The sequence below is a fragment of the Protobothrops mucrosquamatus genome, unplaced genomic scaffold (assembly GCF_001527695.2).
Source record: "Protobothrops mucrosquamatus isolate PMUCROS unplaced genomic scaffold, P.Mucros_1.0 scaffold1588, whole genome shotgun sequence".
NCBI lineage: Eukaryota > Metazoa > Chordata > Lepidosauria > Squamata > Viperidae > Protobothrops > Protobothrops mucrosquamatus.
Genome location: NW_015387751.1, coordinates 458,972 through 484,847, shown reverse-complemented (window position 1 = coordinate 484,847; position 25,876 = coordinate 458,972). Strand labels below are relative to the sequence as shown.

Below are 25,876 nucleotides of genomic sequence, written 5' to 3'. Positions count from 1 at the left end.
GTGAAAGAGAGAAGGGACTGGACTGGACTAATTTCATTTGGATAGAAATTAGCTGGGAGGCTTATACTGAAAAGTAATTTGGAAGTTTGTTTTGATCAAAAGAATATAAATCAAAAGTGGTGTTAGCCGAGACTACTTTTAATATTCTGTATATTCCTTATTGGATTGCCCATTCAATTACTGCTAGAACATTGACTGTCCTTCATTTGTTGAGATAAATTTGTCAGAAAACTAATAATATTGAAGCAAGTCAGGGCAAGGATCACTGTTTCTGTTGCAACATTAGCAAGCTACAGAGCAGGCAGGTTATGATTATGAACACCATTTACTTATTATTGTAAATCTATATGTGGAAGTGCTTGTGAAGAGGCAAAGAGATAAAGACATCCTGTTTTTGAAGTTGCTTTGGACTATTTTTTTTTTCACACTCTGTCCTGCTTTTGGTGCCTGAGGACAAATTTATTCATTCAGCTACTGCTTGTCCTACTGTGGTACTGATTAAATGAGAAACAGACTGGCAGACAAAGCAGAGCCTTTGGAATTAATGTCAAAACTTCTCCTACTACTTGCCTTAATAAGTTTAAAAACATATTATTTGCAATTATGCAGTGCAATTCTTACAAATATCTGCTTTTGAATTGATCCAGATGCATTTAGTCATGTGATAAGCTCAATGAAATCAATGGGAATTAAGTTAATGATTTCACTTAGACTGGATCCAATTCTTTTAATTCCATTTTAATGGTATGTGTTGCCCAATGAGAAGTTCCACCCAGTGCACTGAGCAGTGAGGATACTTTCAGATTCATTATATCGGATCTATTTTGAAAATTCCTTTGCAATGTTTACTTTTATGAAAAAAATCTCAAAAATCTAAATTACTGGAATATTGGACAATCACTGTTTTTCAAAGTACACAGAAATAAATGTCACTGCCATGGGGACTCCTGAGTATAGGATTCCTACACTCTTCAGGGAGGCTTCTTTCACATAAATCTAGAAACTGACAAGAAAAATACTAAAAAAATAACTGCTGCTGTGGATAGTTCTTATTACAACCTCTTCTAGTTTAGTGACTGAATTCTGTTCCCATGACTTTGTTGTTAAGTGAAATAGTTAAGTGAACATGTGACACAGAGAGAGGCATGTTGTGAAGATCACTGGCTGCTGCCATCTCAGATGAAGTTATCTTATTCAATGTCCTGTTTCTGACCCATTTGCCCCCTTTTTTGTCCCCTTCCAGGGCAGAGAAGATTGCTTAAATAAGCTTTCTTCTCCTGAGCTACTGTTCTCCATAGTACTTTCATAAAAAGTGCTAACTGCAAGTTAACAACCTCACCTCTATGAGCTTAATTAGTTGATTAGAACTCTTCAATCTGTTTTGCACTGCTTCCTGAAATTGACTGGGCCTTAATCAGTTTCACACTGATTACTTTTGTTGTCAAGTGCATGAAATTGGATTGTAAATACATATACTAGTGCTGGAATGATTTTTTAAATTATTTATTATTGTTGTACAGGGAGCCCTCGAGTTACAAGTGTAATGGAGCCTGCCCATTCAACTTATAACTCGAAAACTTGTAGAGTGAATCTTGTACCTCAAATGAGATCACTCCCTTGCTCGTTAAAATGCACATGGCTCATTAACCACACATGAAGTATCTCAGGGTGGGGAAGGCCATGGAGGGCCTAGTGGTGGAACAAGCCCCCAAGGCCTCCCCGACCCACTAAGATACCTCATGCTTCCCCCTCCCTTCCTCCTGTGCCGGATTCACCTGGAAAAGATCTGCCTCCTCTCTGCTGTGGTTCCTGCTGCCGTCCGGATCTGAGCCCGGGAGCCGCTTCCACAGCCCTCCCGCAGTCCAATCCAGGCTCCGGAGGCCTTTTCCAGGCTGCTGCTGCCCAGATCTGAGTCCAGAAAATGCTTCCATGCCCCCCCCTCGCAGCCTGATATGGGCTCCAGAGGCCCTTTCCAGGCCGCTACCACCTGAAATGGGCCACCAAAGGGCTATGTAAGGTTCCTCTGGCCTCAGATCCAGGCACCAGTGGCCTGGAAAAGGCCTCCGGAGCCTGGATCAGGCCACAGGGGGGCACGGAAGCATTCCCTGGCCTTAGATCCAGGTGGCAGTGGCCTGGGAAAGGCTTCCGGAGCCTGGATCACGTCTCCAGAGGCATGTGGAAGCATCCCCCGGCTTTGGTTCTGTTCTCTATTGCAGAGGACAGGGCCTAAAGTACCATGAGATAACACGAGATCAGTAGTGTGAGATCTCGCTCCACAGATCTTGTGTAATCTTGCATTACTTTAGTTGTCCATTCTCTGCGAATGCACCGAAGGCCTGGAGCAGCCAAGAAAGCAAAGGATCTTGATCTTTGCAGGGTGAGTATTGAAGGACTAGAGAAACCCAGGGCGGAGGTGCGGAGGGAGGGAATAACCAGGGTGAATGTTGCAGAGCCACTGCAGTCACTCATAAAGGCGAACAACTGCCATGGTGCTGCAATATTCGTAATTTCAGGACTTGCTCGTAAGTACTAGGGTGCTCATCACGTAATTTTGAATGAGCGTTAAGTAACTCAGGGATTACTTGTATTTGTAAATGGCTGTTAACCAAGGTAGTTGTTAAATGAGAAGTGTTTGTATAGATAAAGGCATGATTTGCTCTTGTACTGCCAATTTATCACTTTCTCTAGGAGCTACATCATCTTCTGCCATACTTCCTTATAAGGCAAATAGGGAAGGGAGAAGTAAATGGAAGCACAATTAAGAGTTAAGGGACACAAAGGCAACATATCTATGACATTCAGAAGAATTTTTAGTTACAGTATTATATCTGTGGATTGTTTTAAAAAAAATTGGACTCTGCTGATTCTTGTTGGTAGCATACATTGTCCTGAAACTATGCTTATTTTGTCCAATTCCATATTGTAAGATGATCTTGCAATCTATCTGCAAGATGGGATAATAAAATAACATTCAACATTCAGCTTGATTGAGATACTTCATTTATTCAGTTTTATCCAACACAATTATCTTCAGAAGTGTTTGTACACCTTGAAATAGTGTACTAATCCACCTTGTACCCTTTTTGCACTTGTTCTTTTTGTTTGTATGCAGCACGGAGATTGGCTTATACAAGATATTTCAAAATTGTGACTATGTTTTCTTTTTGCAGGTGGATTTTCATAACTGAGATGAGCAAAAATGTAAATAGCATAAGCATAGAAAACAAGCATTCTTTAGGTACGGCTTTTCACTTCAAACAGGAAACCAAATAAGTAGATTTCTTGATCTTGAACAATAAAACTTACATTAAATCCTGACTCTACTTTTATAAAAATAACAAATGCACAGGGTAGTTATTAGTTGCTTGATGTGCATGATAAATATTCATGGAGATATGTTTCTACCCTCCCCACACACCTTTTCTTTCACCTAAGTATGCATTACAAAACCTCAGTGAGAATCCCTGAGATGCAAAGTCCTGAGACAATAAGGACAATTTATACAAAGATGGAATTATTAAACCATCATATTCACCTTCCAAACTAAGCCAAAAACACCAAAAGGCAAGGCAGATTATTTCTTCTTCACCTTCCAGAAAGAATACCAGTTGGAAACCAGCGGAAAGAATGCTATTAGCTTAAAAGCTATCACCTTTAATTCTATGAACACTTACAAGAAACAAGCCCTACAGAAATATATTACATATGAGATATTCTGGTCACTACATTTTTAAATAAATCCTGTAAATATATTGATAAAGACATTTTACAAATAAGAATGGTAAGGTTAACTGCACAAATTATGAGCTTGCATGTCTGTGGTTCTTGATGTACTTAACTATCACATTTTGAAAAATATCAAATACGAGGTTTTTACCCAAGTTGTCAGGCTGGGGGAGAGTTACCATCTCTTTGCTGAATCTTCAGCCCCCCTGCTGATTTAATCAGGCAGGAGGATGCTGAGCTCACAGTTGTAAGAGATAATTAGGGTTTCCTTGTTGGAGGAGTAAGCTTCCCTTTGCCTAAAGGAGGAGGTGGTGAAATCTTTATTAAGTAAACCTTCCCTTCATGTGAAAGAGTTGCGTGGGGGCCTTGCCCTATGGAAGCTGTTGATTATCTGAACCCAATTTAATTAAGCTGTTACATGGGATATGGGATTGTGGCTGCTTCATGGATTTTCTGTGATGGGAACTGGATGCAAGGAAAGGGAGCATAGCCATTTTAGTACTTTTGAAGCTTCAATATTTGTATGAATCAATATAAATTCCAGAGTTAGATACCATCAGCATGTTAATGGAACCCAGATCTAACCAATCCTTGCCACTGAATTCCATGAAAGCATTTAATTTCCTTGACAATTTCTTTACTACAATATTAGAGTGGATAACCAAAAGACAGAAGGAAACCTAACTTAATAAACAATTGTTGATAAAAGAGCTAAGCAAGTGAGGTAGGAAGAAGGAAACTTAAGGAAGACTATAGTGCCAGAAGTGCTAAGATATCTTTTCCTTCACTAGCTGGTTGTAAACCTGTTTACTGGTCTTTATGCCCACTATTCTTTTTCTTTTTTGGTTGAAATCTGCCTTGAGTTGATTCCTTTGGAAGTTTGTCTAATCTCTACCTTCCTCTAGACAGATTTTAATTATAAATCATAATTATCCACAAGTGTATTTTATTTTTATTTTTACTATATTGAATAGTGCTTGATTAAACTCAAAATAACCAATTTCACTTTAAACTAAGTTAGCTGACCAATATATAATTAATTTAATTTAATTTAATTAAAATGATTATATGGCTGCCTATCTCATTACCCTGGCTCTGGGTGATGTACACAAATTAAAACAACTACATCATAAAACCTATGATGGTCAAAGTTAAAACAACAAACTCCAAATTGCTAATTCCAATTTCAACCTTGTCTAATTTTCTGGCCTAAATGCCTTGGGGACCAAAACCTTGTGAAAGTGAGATGGAACTATGCAGTTCTCCAGAGGGATGTTCATCCACAAAACAGATTTGCCAGAGAAGGCATGACCCCTGGTTTCAGCAAGATTATACTAAAGTAGCATTGGCCTATGCCATGTAGGGCTTTATAGGGGATAACCAGTATCTTGAATCACAGCTAGAATAAAAATGTGAGCATAATGAGAAACACTTAAAACAGCCCTTAGGATAGGGGTCTAAAATGCAGATGGCCAAACTCACAGTTCCAAGGACTCCTACACAATGGTCATTTTTCAATTATGTATTTAACAGGTTTAGCGGGGTGTTGGAGATCAATAGTGGGAACATAGAAGATAACTTTGATTTGTTTTCCTGACCAATAAGAAGGCACTAAAGACAGAACCACATTTTTCTATTACTATCTTTTATAAAAGAACTAGTGGGATTTTTGGAGAAAATGAGAGAATACTTACTAAATTAAGAGTTCTGATACATTTAGTGTGACTGCATTGTCAATAAGAAGATTCAGTCTGGTTAATACCTGGTTAAACATATTATACGAATATGATGACTATCCTTGGATACTCTCCAGATACCTCTTCTGACTTATATTTTTATCATTGGTTTGAAAGAAACCAATTTTCATCTAACTCCAGAAAAACAAAATCTGTTCAGATGAGGTTTGAAATGGATGTTTATGTATAATTAAATGGTGCAGGCTATTTTATGTATGTCCAAATGCCCAATAAATACACACACACACACACACACACACACACACACACACACACACACACACACACACAATCTAATCCAATGTTTTTGTATAAAACATGAGACTTATATTTTTAAATCTATAGGCTACTTACTAATAAACATGGAAATATTCTAAAATCAGTTATGTTTGGCACCAACATGTATCTCCTGCTTTTGACATTCAAACCTCTAGCTACTAGACCAGTGGTTCTCAACCTTTTTAATGCCGCGACCCCAACCGGTCGTAAGTCGAGGACTAAACCGGTCATAAGTCGAGGCCTAAACCAGTTGTAAGTTGAGGACTACCCAACTGGTCGTAAGTCGAGGACTTTCCCTGCCCGGGAGCGCCGAGCATGCGTGGTTCTGCCCCCTGCGCCGGCTGAGGCGTAGCTGGCAAGCGGCAGAGATGGAGCAGGCTGACCACCAGCTGGCCCAGCCCAAGGGAGGTAAGGCACCCCCCGGAAAAGGGGAAAAAATGGTGGACAAAAAAAATGGCGGACAAAAAAATGGCGGACAGTCTTGCTTGGTGACCCCCGTGAAATGGTCGATCGACCCCAAATGGGGTCCCGACCCACAGGTTGAGAACCACTGTACTAGACTTCTAGTCTCCCAGTAGCTAGAAACTAATTGTAGAAACAATTCAATTGTTTCCTATGTAAAATATCAGCAGCTACTGTCATCTTATTAATTTGTATCTCATGATGGCTGAGATATGTATGGATTCTTAAGTATGGATTGATAGTGAATAAAAAGTTTCACTGTTGACATAAGATATATTTACCACATTTCAGCTAAGTTTAACAATCTCTTTTACCCAGTGCACAATAGTCTTCTCTTAATCCATAAGACAGAACGTCAGTCATCTCAAAGACAAGGATGGACAAGATAATTTCAATAAATTTTATTATTCAGGGTATAATGGTGCAACATTAGAACCTCAAATAAGTGCTGAAAATTGTATTTATTCCAAACCAGCCTGCAATTTCTAAAAATTGTCTACATTGATTTGATTCCAACTTGTCTTTTTAGTGGAGTGTAATTATTTTTAATCATCTTTCATTAAATTTATTAGTTAGTTGCATTATACAAACAACTCAAAGCCAATTTGTATTTCCATCTCCTTATTATGTAGGTGTAGGTTTTGATATAATGCACAATCCTGTCCATTAGATGATGTGAAAGTTGGAAGGCTAGAATATAAAAAATGTATTGATTCTGTAACATCTCTGAGAACAGTTTATACCTCTTTTACATCCCCCCCCCCGGACTTGACCACTATTGTTCAGCATGAATTAGACACAAGGAATGCTGCAAGGAGTCCAATGACAGGAAAGTGATTTTTTCCTTTCTTTTTAGTTTACCAGAATCTTAAAAGTGTGAGAACAATATTTCACTTCTTTTCCAAGAATTATTAGGAAGAGGATTCCTCCTATAAGATAACATGAGATATCCCCTTTGGCAATCAAACTCATTACCAACTGCAAGTATCCAATTGTGCAAGTTATTCAAATATCCCATTTTCTCCACGACAAGGGAAAAAACAGTTGCTCTCTTAAAAAAAAATCTTTTCTCCCTAGCTTCTGAGAAGAAAAGCAATAATTCCAGGTGCGTATTGCTAACTAGCCCTAATCCATTTTATCTACACACATTTGACATGCATATAAAAAAGCTGTAGTGAATCTGCAAAACAGACAGGTTAATCTTTTTGCAAAAGAATTAAAAGGATAGGAAGATAGACAATCTTCTATTGCCACAGAATATTAAATAGGGCAATGTAAAATCTAACTACTACAAGTTCACTTCCAAAATGCTAGTAGCCCTTTTGGCCTGGGGCTTACCATAGTGGCAATGGCCTGTCCATAACTTGTTTCACAACAGTTTGGATATTGTGTAGCTTTTTAAAAATATTAGTATCCCGCTTTTCTTTCCACCAACAAACAAATAACAGAATAAAGACTTGGAAGTGACCTTGGAGGTCTTCTAGTCCTGCTCAGGCAGGAAACCCTATACCATTTCAGACAAATGATTGTCCAATCTCTTCTTAAAAAACTTCTAGTGTAGAAGCATTCACAACTTCTGGAGGCAGGTTGTTCCATTGATGAATTGTTCTAACTATCAGGAAATTTCTCTTTAGTTCTAGGTTGCTTTTGTCCTTGATTAGTTTCTATCCATTGCTTCTTGTCTTGCCTACAGGTGCTTTGGAGAATAGCTTGACTCCCTCTTCTTTGTGGCAGCCCCTGAGATATTGGAACACTGCTATCATGTCCCCCCTCGTCCTTCTCTTCACTAAACTAGACATACCCAATTCCAGCAGCCGTTCCTTATATGCTTCAACCTCCAGTCCCCTAATCATCTTTGTTGCTCTTCTCTGTACTCTTTCTAGAGTCTCAACATCTTTTTTACATCGTGGCAACCAAAACTGGATGCAGTATTCCAAGTATGGTCGTATCAAGGCATTATAAATTTCCAAGGCATTAATCATTCAGGATCAATGGATCAAAAAATAATTGATGAAACAAATAAATTTTGGCTTCACTGCACTAGTTCTAGATAAAATCCTACTGTTTAAAGTGCGATTTGCTTAGTATAGAATTGATGTTCAGTAAGAAGCAACACCAGATTCTTCAGCTATGGGATTTATTACACCAGATTGGACAAACATCACAATAATCAAACTTCAAGCTTTCTCAGTGTGCATATTTATTCTTCTCATCAGGGTTCCAATGTCATTATGCTTGAAATCAGTGATTACTGCATGTCAGTTGTTGTTATTGTTGTCCTATAGGCTAATTTGATTGCAGTTTCTTTTCTTAAAGTAATTTAAATTAGAAAGAGATTTTTTTATCTTTCATTAAAATGCTTTTGTGCAGTGATAATAATATGACACTGGTAATGAGTGACCAAGTGGCATGTAGAAGGCATATTTAAAACTAATCTGTAGTATAAAAAGAACTAATTAACAGAATAATGTTTTATGATTACCCTTTATTTATAAGTGCTCTAATATTTAATTTTCATTAAAGTAACAAATTAATGAACATCAAAAATAATTTTCCATGTTTTCTTATTAAAATATAACTTAGCTACAACTGTTGTTGCTTCAATAGAAGAAATAAATTCGTTTCTTTTTTAAAGAAATAAGTGGATAATCCTAAAACAACATCACCAACAAAATGATTTACAAGTATAATTAAGTGACCACTAAGAACTCTGGGTTTCATTTTACATACTTGCTCAGAAATACCTGCATAGATTTATGAAAACTCTTCTACAGCTTAGAATTGCCATTGCACCCTTAACCAATGGGGCAGAAAATACCAGCACAATATCTATATCCTTAAACATCCTGAAGCAGATCTATGTGGTTACTATGAATTGATGCTGACTTGATGACACATCAACAGTCAAGCAATATATTCCTAAACATTTCAGGCATGTATCTGAAAAACTTCTCTGTACAAATCAATAAAAGATTTAATTTTGTAAATTCATCTCTCTTTCTTTGAGAAAATGACAGATCAATAATTTAAATTACTTTCTTAAACACACATTTATTTCTCTACCTTGAGACCAATGATTTATTGATATAAAAGTGATTTAAACCACAGTGGCTGAATCTCCAAACATGTCTAAAATGCAACTAAATTTGCATTGAGACAAAATAATTTATAGTAAACATTTATTAAAGAATTTAAAATAAAAATACTTTTAACGTATATGATCAATTAATCAACTTCTACTACCTTTTTATGAATATATAGCAAGTTAAAATTTTGGACCAAAATTTTTATTTTAATTAGATATTTCAATAAACGTAACGGATATGTAGCAGATGAAGTCTAGCCTGACAAGGGCATAAGATCTCTTCAAAATCTTGCCTTTTGGTCCACTGTCCAAATTGTATGCAATGCTGGCAAATGTTTAAAGCCATCTATTTTCATAAAGGAGCTGCCCCACCATTATCAACAACAGTTTGGGAAAGTCTATAGCAGGGGTCTTCAAATTTGGCCCTTTTATGACTTGTGGACTTCAACTCCCAGAATTCCTCAGCCAGGCATGCTGGCTGAGGAATTCTGGGAGTTGAAGTCCACAAGTCATAAAAAGGCCAAGTTTGAAGACCCCTGGTCTATAGCTTGGTCATAAAATACATGCTTTGCTAAAGCACCAAAATTAAAATAGGTAATGAGGAATTTAACAGCTGAAAATTTTGGGAACTACAATCAAGAATTATTAAGCTAGCTTATAATGTTCTGGTCCTTGTAGTACCAGAACATTCATCTTTATCTTAAACATTGCCAGAATCATATCAAAGTTAGTTTCAAATTAAACATAGTAAAAGAAGAATATTTCAAGAACTGCAGATCTTATGAAATTTTTGATTTCCTACATGAGGTCTTGAAAAATTTAAACATCAATACAAATGCCTTTCAGCTCACAAGATTTTCATCAAGGGGCTGAGCATGACAATATCTGAGTCCTGAAAAAGTTGCTGATGCTGGATTACACATACATAATTACCTAAGTGGTTGACAGTAAGAAAAGGCTTCCAATCATTATAAAACATATAATGAACGGTTGCTGGAATTGGGTATGTCTAGTTTAACGAACAGAAGGATGAGGGGGGACATGATAGCAGTGTTCCAATATCTCAGGGGCTGCCACAAAGAAGAGGGAGTCAAGCTATTCTCCAAGGTGCCTAAAGGCAGGACGAGAAGCAACGGGTGGAAACTGATCAAGGAGAGAAGCAACTTAGAANTTATTATTATTATTATTATTATTATTATTATTATTATTATTATTATTATTATTATTATTATTATTATTATTATTATTATTATTATTATTATTATTATCTATATATATATGTACAAATGCTTTAATGATTATAATGATGATTATGTACCATCAAGTCATTGTCAATTGTTACCTACCACATGTATAGATTTTCTTCATGATGATCAGTCCCTAATCTGGTCCTTCAGTACTTCCAATGATGCACACAGTGCTACTACAACTAAGTCCATCCAACTTTCAGGTCAAACTCTTCTTCTCTTTCCTTCCTAGAACTTTCTACCCTGAGTTGGATCTTCACGTAATATATTCACGGTAGGATAATTTGAGCCTGACAAGTGTTTTAAAGTATGCCAATAAAAATAAATTACTCTTTAAATGTTTCTCTCAAACTTCTCTTCTTCATGAAAAGGACAGACTGTAATATATTCTATGCTCACCATGGCTATAGTTTGCAAAACAAAATATAAGTTAATGCCTTTTTTTTTACAAAAATCTAACTATCAGTTTTAATGCTGGAAAAGATGTGAAGAATTCAAATAAAAAAGAGACTTATTACTTTTATTACTTGAAGGCCCCAGAACTGCTTTAAAGAGTAAATTTCAGATCAAACTTTGAACAAGTACAAAGGAAAAGAAATAATTATCATTAGCCAGATTAAAAATAGAATATGTACCCAATCATTGCTGCTTTGACCTCTCCAAAACAACTTTCCTGCCAGATTATAGTTTTTTATTTATTTATTTTTGTAACTAGGACATGTGAGGGAATAACAAGAGTATCTGAAGACTGATCATGCAGAAAAGAGATACTAGAGGAACCTGGACTTTGTCAATGCTGAAATAACTTATTAGTAGACATATGCCACTCTAAGCTAATTAGATTATAATCAATGTAAGAAATAAGTATAACATATATCAAGGGGGGCATTAAAACTGTTATAAACTCAGCTTTGATGTCATTGTCTCATTTTTCTTTGATGTCTCTTTTAAGAGAGAAAAATAAAAGTTGAGGACATTTTGCTGCAAACCTAAGTACCACATCACTGAAACTATAAATTAAAAAAACCTGGATTATTGGCTTTTTGAAGTTTATAAAATATAAATCTTTTTAATAATAAATGTACATCTATACAAAACTCTTAGAAAAGATACTTAAAATAATAATTCCCCCTCTGGAACTAATTATTGGTTTATGGGGCATGAGTGAAACCAGCTGATGCAAATGTTGTTAAAATCTTTACCAAAAGTAGAATAAACAAGTATTTGTTGCTGTCGTCAATTTGTATTATTTCACAAGAGATTCTGGAAGTTTCAAAAGTATGTATAATTGGGCTGTTTTGTGAAAGGTATTTGAAAGCATAAAAATATGATTGCTAATATACCTGCATTATAAACATTAGGGGAAGGAACTGAAAATATTACTTTGTGAGTGGGAAGTGGAAGTCGAATTGAATGAAAGTGAAATTCTGCAGCTGACTTCATACCCTTAAATATCCTCCAGAAGGCTTCCAATTCTCCAGAGTGGATTTTAAGAATGTGCAGAGACATAGATAAGAAGAAAAACAATGGAAATTCCATTTCATAACCAGACATCTACTTATATAAAACAGAATTCTATTTTATCACCTAATGGCAACCGTTGATGCTATTTTCTACTGCCTAAGTGAGAAAGTACTATGGTTTGGGGATCACAAATGGAAATGGGCTTAAAATAAGCATTTAAGAAACAGGCTCTAAATAATAATAATAAAACAGCCTACAGGGGCTTAACTACCATTTTGCCCCAAGATTTAGTAGAACAGCCAAATTATTTTAAGTGATTTAAATAGTCTTAGATGTGTACCTAGATGAAATAAATTGCAAGCTTCTAAAGCGATCTACATGCTGGCAAAACCAAATGGCTTTAATGCAGAATATTAGATTGGAATGTGCAGCATTGCTACCTCCATTACTGAAAACAGAATGCCATTTCATTTTTAAGCTTTAAGGCATAAAAACCATTTAGAAATGGGTTTAGATGGAATGGCGTGGCTTACTTGCATACACCGGCTTGCGAAAAGATCAGAAGCAAAGACATTTGTCTTTCATAACACTGTTTCGGAATATATGCCATGAACAAGATGATGATCACCCTGACTGATTTCCCAACATCCTTATCCTAAAAGTCTTTAATAAAGAAAGCTGAACACGTCACGAAATCGCAAAAACATCTGATCAATTTTTATCGAAGCCATGAGAGAAAATTCTTTCATAATGACTGTAAAAGAGAACATATACATAAACTATTTTGAAAGTAATCAATATGCTGATAATAAGAGAAGCTTAGATGAATATTGTTTACCTAAAACTTTCAGCCTTTCTGCTCCAACGACCACTTCGTTATCATCTGCAGAAAATAACAATTTCCCTGAAGTGGTTAGCACTTGAAATTTTTGGCTGTAGGCTTCCACTGCTTTGGGACCTAAATAAAAGAAAGAATTTAGTGTCTATATGACTAATCTAAACCTGGAAATTATACATAACCAATCTTTATTGAGAATAATGAACAGAGCTTCATTGAATAAGTTATGCTAATAAACCTGAATAAATTATGTTTCTTGAAATACTGATAAACATGCCTACCTGTATTCTATTATATTTACAGTATGTTACTTTAAATTAGTTAAGCATGTATTTTGCATTTGTATTCTTTAAAAAAAATCAGTACTCTGTTGTTTGTTACTGACTTGAACACTGTCAAAAATATTATCAAGTTGTCATTACAAACTAAAAATCCATGAAATTATAAATCAGGAGCTTCAACATTTCTGGTAAATGAAGCACTGGCTCCCCTGTATCTCATAAAAGAAAAAAAGAAAAATGTCTGGTAGAGATAATCTGAAAAAGACTGACTGAGTAGCCTGGAATCTATTTTTGTATTGTATTTTTGCAGCATATTATAGATGCCATAGAGTAACACGGCTCACCTCTGACTATACCATTAAGACTAGAACTTGTATCTCCTTTGCATAAAATTCTCATTTAGAAACTCAGGGTGAAATTCAAAGTATATGTGTAATTATTACAATACTCGTATGCCATCCACCCCTGCACATCTCTAGGAGACTTACAAAAACACGAAAACAATCATAGATAAATAAAAACAAGAAATAAAAAATAAGTTGAATAAATAGTCTATTCATACTCTGTTATAAAGAGGAAGCTTGCGATACATTTCATAACAAGGGCTTACCATACAGAAAACTGAATTTATCACTGATATTTTAAATGTCTTGTCTATACCTCTCTCACTGGATTTAGGTAAGCTATTTCATTCACTTAACTAAAGTAGCTGTTTAATAAGAGGCACAAATTCTCTTGTTACTGAATGCCATTGGTAGGAAGATACATTTTGCAATCCCCAGAATTACCTTCCATAACATATTTGACGAATTTATCAATCAGTGACAGAACACATTCAGTGAGTGTGAGTTGCTCCAGTGGGAATTGGCTAAAGTAATTTCTTTTCCTTATTTCTGAGTAAGAGAAAATATTGAACAGAGCTCTATTTAAGAAAGTTTATCCATCCATCCATCCATCCATCCATCCATCCCCATCTATCTATCTATCTATCTATCTATCTATCTATCTATCTATCTATCTATCTATCTATCTATCTATCTATCTATCTATCTATCTATCTATCTATCTATCTATCTATCTATCTATCTATCTATCTATCTATCTATCTATCATCCAGTTCTCTCAACATCAACCATTTTAGCCAAAGAAATTTTAGCCACACTTAATTGACTAGAACATTTTAAATATTTTCATTTTTCTTTCAACATTATAGAAAATATCATTTAGCCTGAGCTCAATTTATATTGAAGAAAAGAAAAATATGTCCTATAAAGATTTGAAATACAGCAAAAAGGATGATTTTCAACAGCAGTTTATTCTTCTCTCCTAACAGAAAACTAAGCCTCAAAAAAGCCTCCTATATTTCTAATAAATCTACTTTGAATAAACCCCTTCTCCACAAATCTCCATTTCTTTGACACAATTTCTGACTGCTCCCATTTTCTAAAAAACATAGGCTGCTCTTCATTCAACATAAGGTTGGGCATCACTTCTATACCTGTTAAGGTTCTATTGCTGCCCTTTAATCAGGAGGAAAATCATATTTAAACATGCTATAATACATGCCTTTCTTTGAATACATTTTGCAAAAATTGATCTGTAACAATATCAACATCATAAGTTAGGCTTCTCCTTCTACAGATATGCCCTATACAGTGGTGGGATTCAAATATGTGAACAACCGGTTCTCTGTGTGGATGCTGCTTCCGGAAGTCCATTCTGGGCCTGGGCAACAAAAAATTAGCTACCGGTTCTGCCGTACTGGTGCGAACTGGCTGAATCCCACCACTGGGCCTATATCAACAATTCTGGTCAACAATTAATATGTAAGGAGGCTGTGTTATAATGAAGTATGAATGAAGTTCATAAGGAGTACAAGGTATTTGACACAAAACATAACTGTGTAGTTCAAGGAATAAATTAGGAAACAAATTCATTCAAGCACAACAACATGGTCCACCTACACAGATTTAGGAGTGAGGGAAAAGTTCCTTCCATTCTAAATATAGTTTTCAATTAAATACTTTTAGTACAGTTGAATTATATTAACATTGATAATTACTTGACTAGCATTTTGCACTTCCAAAGATGAATGTATTTTTATCCTTTTAATATATTTTGTGTTGGATTACCACAATGAAATTAGATTAATTTTGGCATTACTTCAATAAAATGGAATCCACAGTGAAAAGGGTTATGTACTGTAGTATTGTTGCAACTGCAAATATACCTCACTGACACATATTCCAGTTAACATTGCTATCCCATTATTTCCCAAAAGAGCAAGGTTAGGACATTATTATAGTATATTATATTACCGTTATTACTGTAATTTTTAAAGTTATCTGTAATCGCAGACTCTGTGTGGTTCATCACTTGCAGGATAATTTGGGAACTGATTTTTACAAGTTAAAGTCAAAGATCAAGGCTAGGAAATAATGAAATAACTCACATTCAAAATCTTAATATGATTATATAGTACTGTACTATAGTGAATATTATTACATACTATTCAAATCAGATGTGACAGGGTTGAAGGTAACTACTGGGCAGCACCATTTCACAAAGGCAGCAAGAATTAATAGCCAAAGATATTATTATGAAAACTTTGTTAAATGAATTTTTAAATTAGCATAGGCACATGCAAATAAGTAGACTAATCTCTTCTTGCCTGATGGAAGAGATGCTTCTTTCATTGATACACGAGATTTTTTTCAAAAAGATCCTTGCTTGTCAGAGTGGATGTGATCATCCTTCTCAGGGAAGAGATAGGAATTAATCTCTGCTAGGTTACTCTGTGCTAGAGTTATTGAAGACTATATTTGTCTTTTTGCATGTATGAGCCTTTTGTCTATTAATAAGGGGAAGATTTCTTACCCTGTCCCTGTGCCCATCTTTTACCTGTCCCGTAAGAAAGGCTGAGTGCCAAAGAATTGAGGCCTTTGAACTATGGTGCTGGAGAAGACTCCTGTTAGTCCCTTGGACTGCAAGGCGTTCAAACCGGTCAGTCCTAGAAGAGATCAACCCCGACTGCTCTTTAGAAGGCCAGATCCTGAAGTTGAAACTCAAATACTTTGGCCACCTAATGAGAAGGAAGGACTCACTGGAGAAGGGCCTAATGCTGGGAAAGATTGAGAGCAATAGAAGAAGGGGACAACAGAGAATGAGGTGGCTGGATGGAGTCACTGAAACATCAGGGGTGAACTTAAAAAGCCTCCAGAAGATGGTAGAGGACAGGAAGACCTGGAGGAAAGTTGTCCATGGGGTTGCGATGGGTCAGACATGACTTCTCAATTAACAATAACAACAACATAGTTAGTTAAGTGAGTCTATATGTTTAGGGAATAAAGAGAATTTATTCCCTCTTATCTTTCTCTTCAAGATATAACTTAGACAATCCTGTCTATTTCTTAATAAATCTAGCTTTTACTTCAAATAAAATGAGTATTTGTTAGCAAGCACCAATAACTTGGCTATGCATTATATTAAGAACACTGAGTGTGTGTTGCATGTGCGTATTTTTGTCTGCTTATATATGTCCTTTCACAATAGCATCTACTGTATCAAATCTCTTACAATAGCCAGCTAAGTCTAAAAGGTGAGGACAGACTGGCCTAATGGTTCAAAGCACTAGCTAATAGGTTGCTCACGTTCGTGGCAGGTTATAGTAGTTGAATGGTACAAAAGTAGAGATTCTGAACAAGCCTTCCCTTGCAGATCCCTTAGTCCAGGGCTTCTCCCTCCTCCTGGGCCATGGACTCTGTTAGGAACTGGGCTGCAAAGCTGGAGATGAGCAGCGGGTGAGAGAGCAAAACTGGAACCATCTCTCTCTGGTCCATGGAAAAATTATCTTCCATGACACCCCTCCTTGATGCCAAAAAGGGGACCACTGCCTTAGTTGACAACCTGAAATGAACTTGATATCAACATTGGACTGCACTAAGCTTCTTTCCTGAGAAAGATGGTCACACATCCACTTTGGCAAGCAAGGATCTGTCTCAAAAAATCTCAAGTGTATCCATGAAAGAAGCAGATTGTAGATTTGGTATTCCATTAAATGGAATTGGTGGCCTGAAGGAGGAGGGACTCTGTATATTTTCATGCACTTGTTAGGTTAGCTTGATTAGAAGGGTTAACACTAATTAGTGTTAACTAAATAATTACACTGATTAAAAGGGTTAAAATGCTGATAGGTTTGACTAATCGCATGGATACACTTGGTGTTCTTCCTGCTTTCTTTATTTGTGATGGTGTCACTTCTAACCCTGACCCTTTGCCAAAGAAATCTCTGATCTTTTAATTATCTTGGCCTTTTACCTTTGGTTGATAACGTTTTTAAGTACTAGTCATGTAATTTTTAAAAATGGTATACTAATAGTTTTAGGTTATATTTTCTTGTTTCTTGTTAGCTACTTTGAAAACCCTATGGGTAGAAAAGAAGGGTACAGAATGAAAGGAGTCAATTCAGAAATGGTCCTTTTTTAAATTTCCACTTACAGCCCAGTGCAAACCAACGTCACACTCCACAGAGATGGACACCATTATATAATTATTTTCCTATGACTACTCCACAAAGCTCATTACATTTTTAATTTTAGTCTTACTTAAATTGCTGTACTTAGTTCTAAGTTAGCATTGTTTTTAATGGGCATGCATAGAACTGTCTTAAAATAAATCTTCTTGATTCTGTTTAACAAAACTCAAATATATGTTTTTTCATATCAGTCTATAATTTATCTAAAGGAATTATAACAAAATCCTTTCCCCCATGTAACAGAAAATACCTGAAGTTTTCAGATTTATAAAATATCTACACTGTTGATTCCCGTCAATCTCTATTTTTTCCAAGATGCAGAATCTCAAATTGGAATGTTTAAAGCAAACTACTGAAATCTAACAAAACCCACAGAGCACATAGTTACAGAGCTGTACTAAGCTGGAAAAAGATAGTGAGTTTTGTCAGTACTTCAGATGAAATTCTTCTTTGAAGCTGTTGCATGGAAAAATGAGAACTTCTGCTTCTAAAGCTCAAAGCAAAGCTACTGTGTTTCGGGGGTCCTCCAGTACAATAGAAGAGTCTGGCTATGAAAACACTGGGCAAAGTTCCCAGTGTGACCCCACCAAATCCATCCATCTTTGAGGAGATACAAAGAGTAAGAAAACACAAATTTCTTCCTATTGGGGATGCCTACATTATTTACATTTTTTTTCTTATTTACAAAACTGGAATGCATTTATTTTTAAAAACAACCATGCTGAAGAATGATTGCATAGCTACAAAACATGCATGCAAATACACTGGATGTAGCTTCCTCTGTTTTGCCTTTCTTGATTAAATATGTCCTTTCATGACTCTCAAAGGCAAAGTTGCATTTTTTGAGAGCCTCTCACACTCCAGAAGTTTTGGCAAATGGCACAAGTCTTCTATTAGCAATACCTCCATGGTGTTTGTGATTCCTTTTATTATTTTTTATTATTCAGCTGTTGGTGCAACCCTTCATGTTCTGCCTGCCAACAGCAGATGAGTCACCAACCATATAACCAAAGCAAGTGCTGACCAAGGCTCTTTATTGAATTACTTACCCTGATGTCTGGAAGACAAAACAATTTCACCTAGAATGAATGATATGTGGTTGCATGGTTCTCATCTCCCAATCCTGGGCTGTATTTTTTAGTGCTGTTGCTTCTACTATAAAAGCTTAACCATGCTTAGAAGTGACAGGTCTGCTGGGAAATTTCAGAAGCATCCACTTCCCTGTCAAACATTGAGTGTAGCATTTTGTGAACCTAAATGGTACTCATCCTCACGAGGGATTTTAAAAGATTTTTAGAAATCGTTTAAAGACGGAGGACTTCTGTGCTATGAATATTAATCAGGAAAGTTCCAGTTGTTTCAGGTACATGTAAAGTACTCAGGGATCGTCTTCTGCCTGTTCCAAATCCTTGAGACAGCTGGCACTTTACTAATTAATATTTATAATGGTATCAGAAATGACATTTCTATTCTGAAGTCCTGCTCGAATGAGGGAGCATTAGTTTCTAGATCTGGGAATTCTCTGTGTCCTGAACATGCCTGCTTCTTTAGTTCACATGCAGGGTTTTTCTTTCTTCAGTTATGCAAGGGCAAGCTGGGGTCATGGCTTGTATTGATGGAGGTATGTTACTGATGATTATTCCAAGGGCTAATGCCCGCATCATCATGCTCTTTTGGTTCCCTTTTTCTCTTCCTCAGATATTTCCCTTGCCTTACCTGTTACCAGACGTGTAAGAACTTTACTCTCCTCATTGAGAATGTTCACTGTAACATTTTGAGCAGACTGGAAGTACAGAGGGTTGCCCTACAATAGGAGCACAAGAAAAAGAAATTAATAAGGTGGACATCATTTCCCATAAGAAAATGCACTTCTGACCCTCTTCCTAACCCAGCAGGGAGGAAATGCCTAGATCAGTTTTATACCTATTTGTTAAAATTTTCCATGGCTTCTTTTCAGTTGCTCAACAACATGCCTGGAAAAGTACAGCACTGTACAATATGACCAACTCCTTTTAAGGGATAGATTTGCTTCCATGTAATGGCAAATTATATTTTGAAGTTTGGTCTGAGGCATAGTCTATAGTGATTTGCTTGGTATTGGTAAGAGAATCTAAACAGATAGAAGGATAAAAGAGATTGAATTGAATGTTGAAGGTTACTACTACATTGTTTTGCTGTCATTTCATGTACATTTCAAGTTACTTTTTTTTTCCTATACCACCTTTTTTCACTTTTTTTTTTAAAAAATGAAGTCTATTAGACTACTTGCCAATATAAATTGCTAACTGCTATCAGGATATAAGAGATTTGTCTCAGATTGGCAATTTTTAAGTGCATCTTTAAAAACACAAAGTGATATTCAAACCTAAAAGATATAATTGTGGCATGGACATGGTTACCAAATGTTACTCCATTATGTCATAGTCCAAGAGAATTTCCCTGCTACTTGCAGATTGAATCTCCATTGGAAAAAAATGAAAATCATCAAAACTGAAGGAAAAAATTCATACAGATTAGCCAAAATATTTGTTTTAAATCCTAATATCTTTTTTAATGTATCTTTAAGATGCTTGTGTTCAAAATGTAGTGTGATGCTGACACATATTTATTGCAAATAAGTATATAACTATGTAATAACTTCTTTAAATGAGGAAATAATGACATACTGATCGAAAAAGTAGGGCCATGATTCACTGGCATACAAACTATCCTACTTGACATTTTATAGTGAAAAATGGAGACTGCTTCCACTGCCTGATTTTGGCATTACCAAGATAGCCTAGCCTTTTCAATCTCTACACAGCTGATTAAGATCAAGAGGCAAAAACTATCAGAATGATCTCTTTAAAATAGTTAGGAGTAGATACAGAATCCTAGAAACTGTGAGAGGGATTTCCCATCCCCATTTACAATAAATCCATAAGCCCTCATTAATAGTAAATCCATAAAGCAGAGTTTCTAAATGATCTGGAACACTGCTTCACAAGTTTATCTCCACATGGGCTAAGTTACGCTGAGGTAACCTGTCATTTGATTTGTCCATTCTCTTTAGATTGCTTAAGTGTAGTTTCTCTTCCATTCCTGTCCTGGCTTGTCCAGAAACTCTCACACAACTCCCTTCTCTTGTTCCCCACCCCTGTTAACTAGGGAATGAAAAAGAAGATTCTGTCAACTCTTTCCTGTCCAGAGAGGGGTTAGATGACTTTTCAACCCAAATTCCACTGGGAAGATACAGAAAAAGCAGGCATGGCTGCCTGACTCTTGTAAAGCAGTGTTTTAGCCTAAGAAAGAAGACTAAGATGGAAGTAGGGACAAGAACAAGGACTATATTTCAGTCTGATATATTAACCAGATGAAGACAGTTTGAAGGGTTTCCATTTACAGGGTTACTACAGATGCACAGGTCGGGATGCATGAATATTAGTTGCAATTTCCCAAGATCTATCAGGATAAATCTACTGAATTAAGTATTCCAAATTGGCCCATCATTGTTTAAAATCTAAAATACACTCTACTTTAAATTCTTCCTGCCAGGAAAAAAAGGGAGGGATTGAGGGTGGTATTACAGAGCAACATTGTCTTAATAAACTATAGTTAATAAAGAATAGAAATCAATGGAAGGCCAAATGGATCTTCACTGAAGTTGGCACTCGTAAACAAAAGGTGACATCTAATTGGTGTGGATAAAGATAAGGGGTTGATAAATTTTGAATTTATCAAGGGCAGGAAGATGGCAAAAAACTTAGTTGAAGCCACATAGCAATACTTAAGCACTCTTGTCTATGGCCATCTATCATATATTTATGAGCCATTGTGGCAAGGTCCAGCTGTTCCTTGAGAGGGAGTTGTGCTGCTTGCTGTTCCTCTAGGAAGGTGGTCCTTAAAAGATCAATGGTATGAATAACAGCTATAAAACATCTGGATAAGTTGTGGCATGCAAAGGATAGTTATAAGCAAATTCTGGGCACAAAGTCTAGCCAATTGACCTGTTGATACAAGACACAGCAGTGTAAGTATTGGTAAAGGGTTGTGTTGGTTTTCTCTGTCTCCCTATCTGTCTTCAGGGGATTGGTGGATGATAAATGAATTTGCATATGAAAAAACTAGAAAGATTTCCAGAAAAGAAATATAAATTGGGCTCAATGATCCAAGATCATATGATTGATCAGATACCTATAATGAAAGACATTGACTAAAAAGAGCTTGACAGCTTCTCATGCAGAGAGTAGTCACATACAGGTAGTAATTGATCCATCTTAGTAAACAGATCAATCACCATCAAGTCAGACAGATGAGTAATAAAATCCCATAAGATTTTATCCCAAGGTCCAGCCTAAGATGGAAGGGGCTCAATCTGTTTTGCCACAACAGTCTTGCCTTGACAATAGGCATGATAAAAAGAAACACAGTCCTAAGAATCCATCTGCATGTGAGGCCACCAGAAATCGTTAAATAAAAAATGGACAGTCAAAACAGGGTTATATCTTGGGTGTTAGAAAAGTGACACATTAATATGTCCACAATATAAGAATATTGTAGAAAAGAGCAAAGAACTATGTCTCCTCAACCCAGTCTGTAGTCTCAAATTCTCTAGAGCAGGGATGTCAAACTCGCAATGTCACGTGACATATCGTGACATATCACGACTTTTTTTCCATTACTGGCAATGCGGTGGGCATGGTTTCGCCATGATACATCCGGCCTGTGGGCCGGCTGTCATGGTTCTGATAGATGAAACCCATCAAAAGAACTTCGAGGCAAAATTCTTCCTTAAAGAACATTTTATTCGGGAAACAAAGTATCGGCACTATATAGTTGAACCCAAAAACTAAATTCCCTTCCCCCGATACAAAGTAGCAAAGTGCAATTCCCACCCCCAATAAACTGTCATAAAGCACATTCCGCAATTAGCTTAAAGTGTGGGCTTTTTCTTCAACTCCTCAGCCTGCCAAAATGTTATCAGCTTGTCCTTGGGTTCCCACGGCAGCATTATTATTATGGCTAGCTGAGCTTTCAACCCAACCCCCCCCCCTGCTGTACCTAATTCCTAAAAGCAAGAAAGCATGTTAAAGGAGAAGAGAAAATGGCTGCATTTTCATCAATTGTCAGAGTGGGAACATCCAATGCTAGCAGTGTTGACACCGGCAGTTTGACACCCCGGCTCTAGAGGGTCAAAATTTCTAATGTTTTGGAAAGTCAGTGGCTGAAGATGGGATGGGGGAAGTGAAAGATTCAGGTTTCTATAGTGGTGGGAGGTTTCCAATTGATTTACTGATTGTTTATGTCTGCTCTTCCAATTTTTTCCCAGCTTCCCCTCAATATCTCACATTTGTTGAAATTAGCAGCAACTTTCCATGTTCCCGATCAAAAATCTAATGCCAGTATCTTATATCTTTTCAAATAAATATGCCAGGATCTTTCCTGCTCTTGGTTTGCCAGATGGATGACTAAATCCAGGAATTGTTCAATTAGTGATCAGTACCATCACAGTTCACAACATAAACTGTTTGGTAGGAATACCCTCATGTAATGAAAAATGATGCATGCATTGAAGCAAGTGAATATCTCTGAATTAATGAACCTGAATTTCTATAGTTCTTCTGTGCAAGCAGTACTTGCTTTCTGAATGAGACATGTTTAATTTAGAGATGTTCATGCTAAAGAATATAATTAGGTGTATATTTCTTCTGCTACATGCAACTAGTTTTTGCTTTTCAAAACAAATGAAAAGACAAAGTTCAGAATATAAACATCGTGTTTCATTTGGGGGGAGGTAACTTTACTTCACTTGTCATCCTTCTAGTTGAATTTATTCTGGGCTATGAATTACAGATAGTCCTTGGTTAATGATGGTTTGAAGTGACAATGGCTCTGAGCAAGTGTTACTTATGATTCTCAAAGTTCAGCTGTTTCAGTACCCCTGTGGTCATGTGATCATGATCTGGGCACTTGGCAACTGGTTCACACTTATGACAGTTCCAGGGACCATGGTCATGTGATTCCCCAACCTTCCCTGCTGTCTTTTCAGAAGCAAAGTCAACATAAAAACCAGCAAGAGAAGTCAGAAGTCGGTCCTTTAAGTCATCCCTACTCCTACCACTTTTTTTCCTGAGAAGCCTGGCCTCATACTTCAATGTGCATACCTACCTGCAGCACCCTCTTCCCGCATTCAGCTGTGCACATCTGGCTGGTTGTTCTTGCGTGATGCCATTTTACCAATCCACTGCCTGCCAGACTTAGAACTTTCTGCCAGCTTCCCCATTGACTTTGCTTGTTGGAAGAAGAGCAGAAAGTTGCAAGGAGGTCCTCACTTAACAATCCATAATCCTCACTTAAGGACAACAATGTTGACTGTGGGAATTGCTGTCCTTACAACTGCATCGCTTAGCAATGGAAATTCTGGTCCTAATTACTGTTATTAAGGGATTAATTTGAAGTATTTTCTGTGAGCAGAGAATCATGGTATAGTTCATAAGGCTGATACATTACCAGTTTGCAATTACCATTTGATATAAAGACAATGAAACAATTCAGATATATAGCTGACATTAATAAGCCCAGACTTGGAAAAAAATTAATAAATCAAAATCACATGCAAATGAAATCAGTGTATAGCCCAATGTTCAAAATCTTCTCTATCACTTATGTATAGAACTGTATTTTTAGGTACATTTCAAGGGCAATGCAACATAAACAAAAGAGTTTCTTATGGGAGATTCACTTCAGAGCAGCGTCCACTAAAGCTAAACTCTGGGCCATATATTTTAATCTTCAATCACTCCTAGGGCACAGTGTACTGGGATGGGCAGTGCATCATCTGCAGATGCTTGTGGATTTATAAGCTCATCATCCACAATTGCTGAACTGACTACCTGATAGAAAAATGTAAAAAATACCGTCATCACTCTGACCCAAAATTATTCACTACTACTGTCATCACATAAAAAAAATACACATTTTTCTATGCCTACTCCATCCACATTTCAAAGCAGCCACTGTTCATTGCATTCAAAACCTGTGAAATTATATTATTTTGGCACAAAGTCTATAGTCAAAGAGATGGAGTGGAGCTAGCTTGCCCTAAAAAGCTAGGATTTGAATAAGACAATTAAAAAACAGCCCACCCACATCTCAAACAGAAAGATCACAATTCGTAAGATTCAGATGCAGCTCAGCTGCTGAACAAGACAAAGATTTACAAGAGTTCACAGCTGATTCTGGAGGCTGAAAGGCTCCATATAAAATAACTTGGCGGTCTGCTCGCTTCTTTAATGCACAGATACTTAAGCAGAGTCCAAACTATTTAGACACCTAGGATGATACAATAGGAAATGCCAAGTGCCAATTGTAATGGCAAAAAATATATATCAGCCTTTAGTATAATTATAAGAAAAGTGTTGATAAAGAACAGATAAATGAGGGCTTGGCACAGTGATTAAAGCTAGAAACTGGAGACCATGTGTTCTAGTCCTCCCTTAGCATAAAGCTAGCTTGGTGACTTTTAAAAGCCCAAGGAAGAAAGGCAATAGCAAACCACTCCTAAACATGTTGCCCAGAATATGGCATGAACTTGTTCAGTCAAAATAAACTTGAAGGGAAAAAAAAGTAATGATTCATGAATAACATTCTATTTTTAAATATATATATTTTATTGATTTTTTAACATAATCACCTTAATATGTGGCAAACAGTGTATTGTCTGGGTTTATATTTGTAAAACAATCACTAACAATTAGTTTCTAAATCCACATAGTAGCTTTGCTTGATTTTCTCTTCTTCCAATAATTATTTTGATAAGTAACAAAATAAGTAACACAGAGGTTTCGAATGAGGTCAGGTGTCTTCCAGGTGCTACTGCCAGTAGGGACAAGAAACGTATTTGTAAAATAATCAAGAATGCCAGCAAGGACTGTGAAGTGGAGGCTATTGTACATCTTGGCACTAATGATCTGTCCCAAAAAGATGTACTCACTGTGCAGAATGACTTCCAGAGCCTGGGGCAGGAACTTAGCAGAATAGGCTGTAGCTTATTTTTTCAGAGGTCTTACCAGTGTATAAGGACCAAAATGGAAAAGGCCAGCGTATAGCACAATTCAATATGTGGCTAAAGGAGTGGAGTAAAGGGGAAGGCTTTGGATATATTAGTCACGATGTCAGCAGATGGTCCAATAAAGAAATGTACAAAAGAGATGGTTTGCATCCATCAAAGAAAGGGACTGAGTTA

General features: G+C 36.5%; 1 protein-coding gene across 1 annotated transcript in view; it reads right to left on the bottom strand.

The window, feature by feature from the left end:
• The window catches only part of SGCD (sarcoglycan delta), a 126,771-nt gene that overhangs the window by 11,482 nt on the left and 89,413 nt on the right, over positions 1-25,876 (bottom strand). The window contains exons 4-5 of the mRNA XM_015822482.1: positions 19,369-19,456; positions 12,838-12,957 (exon numbers count right to left, since the gene is read on the bottom strand). Of these exons, the coding sequence (XP_015677968.1) occupies positions 12,838-12,957; positions 19,369-19,456 (208 nt within the window). The remainder of the gene's footprint in view (positions 1-12,837; positions 12,958-19,368; positions 19,457-25,876) is intronic.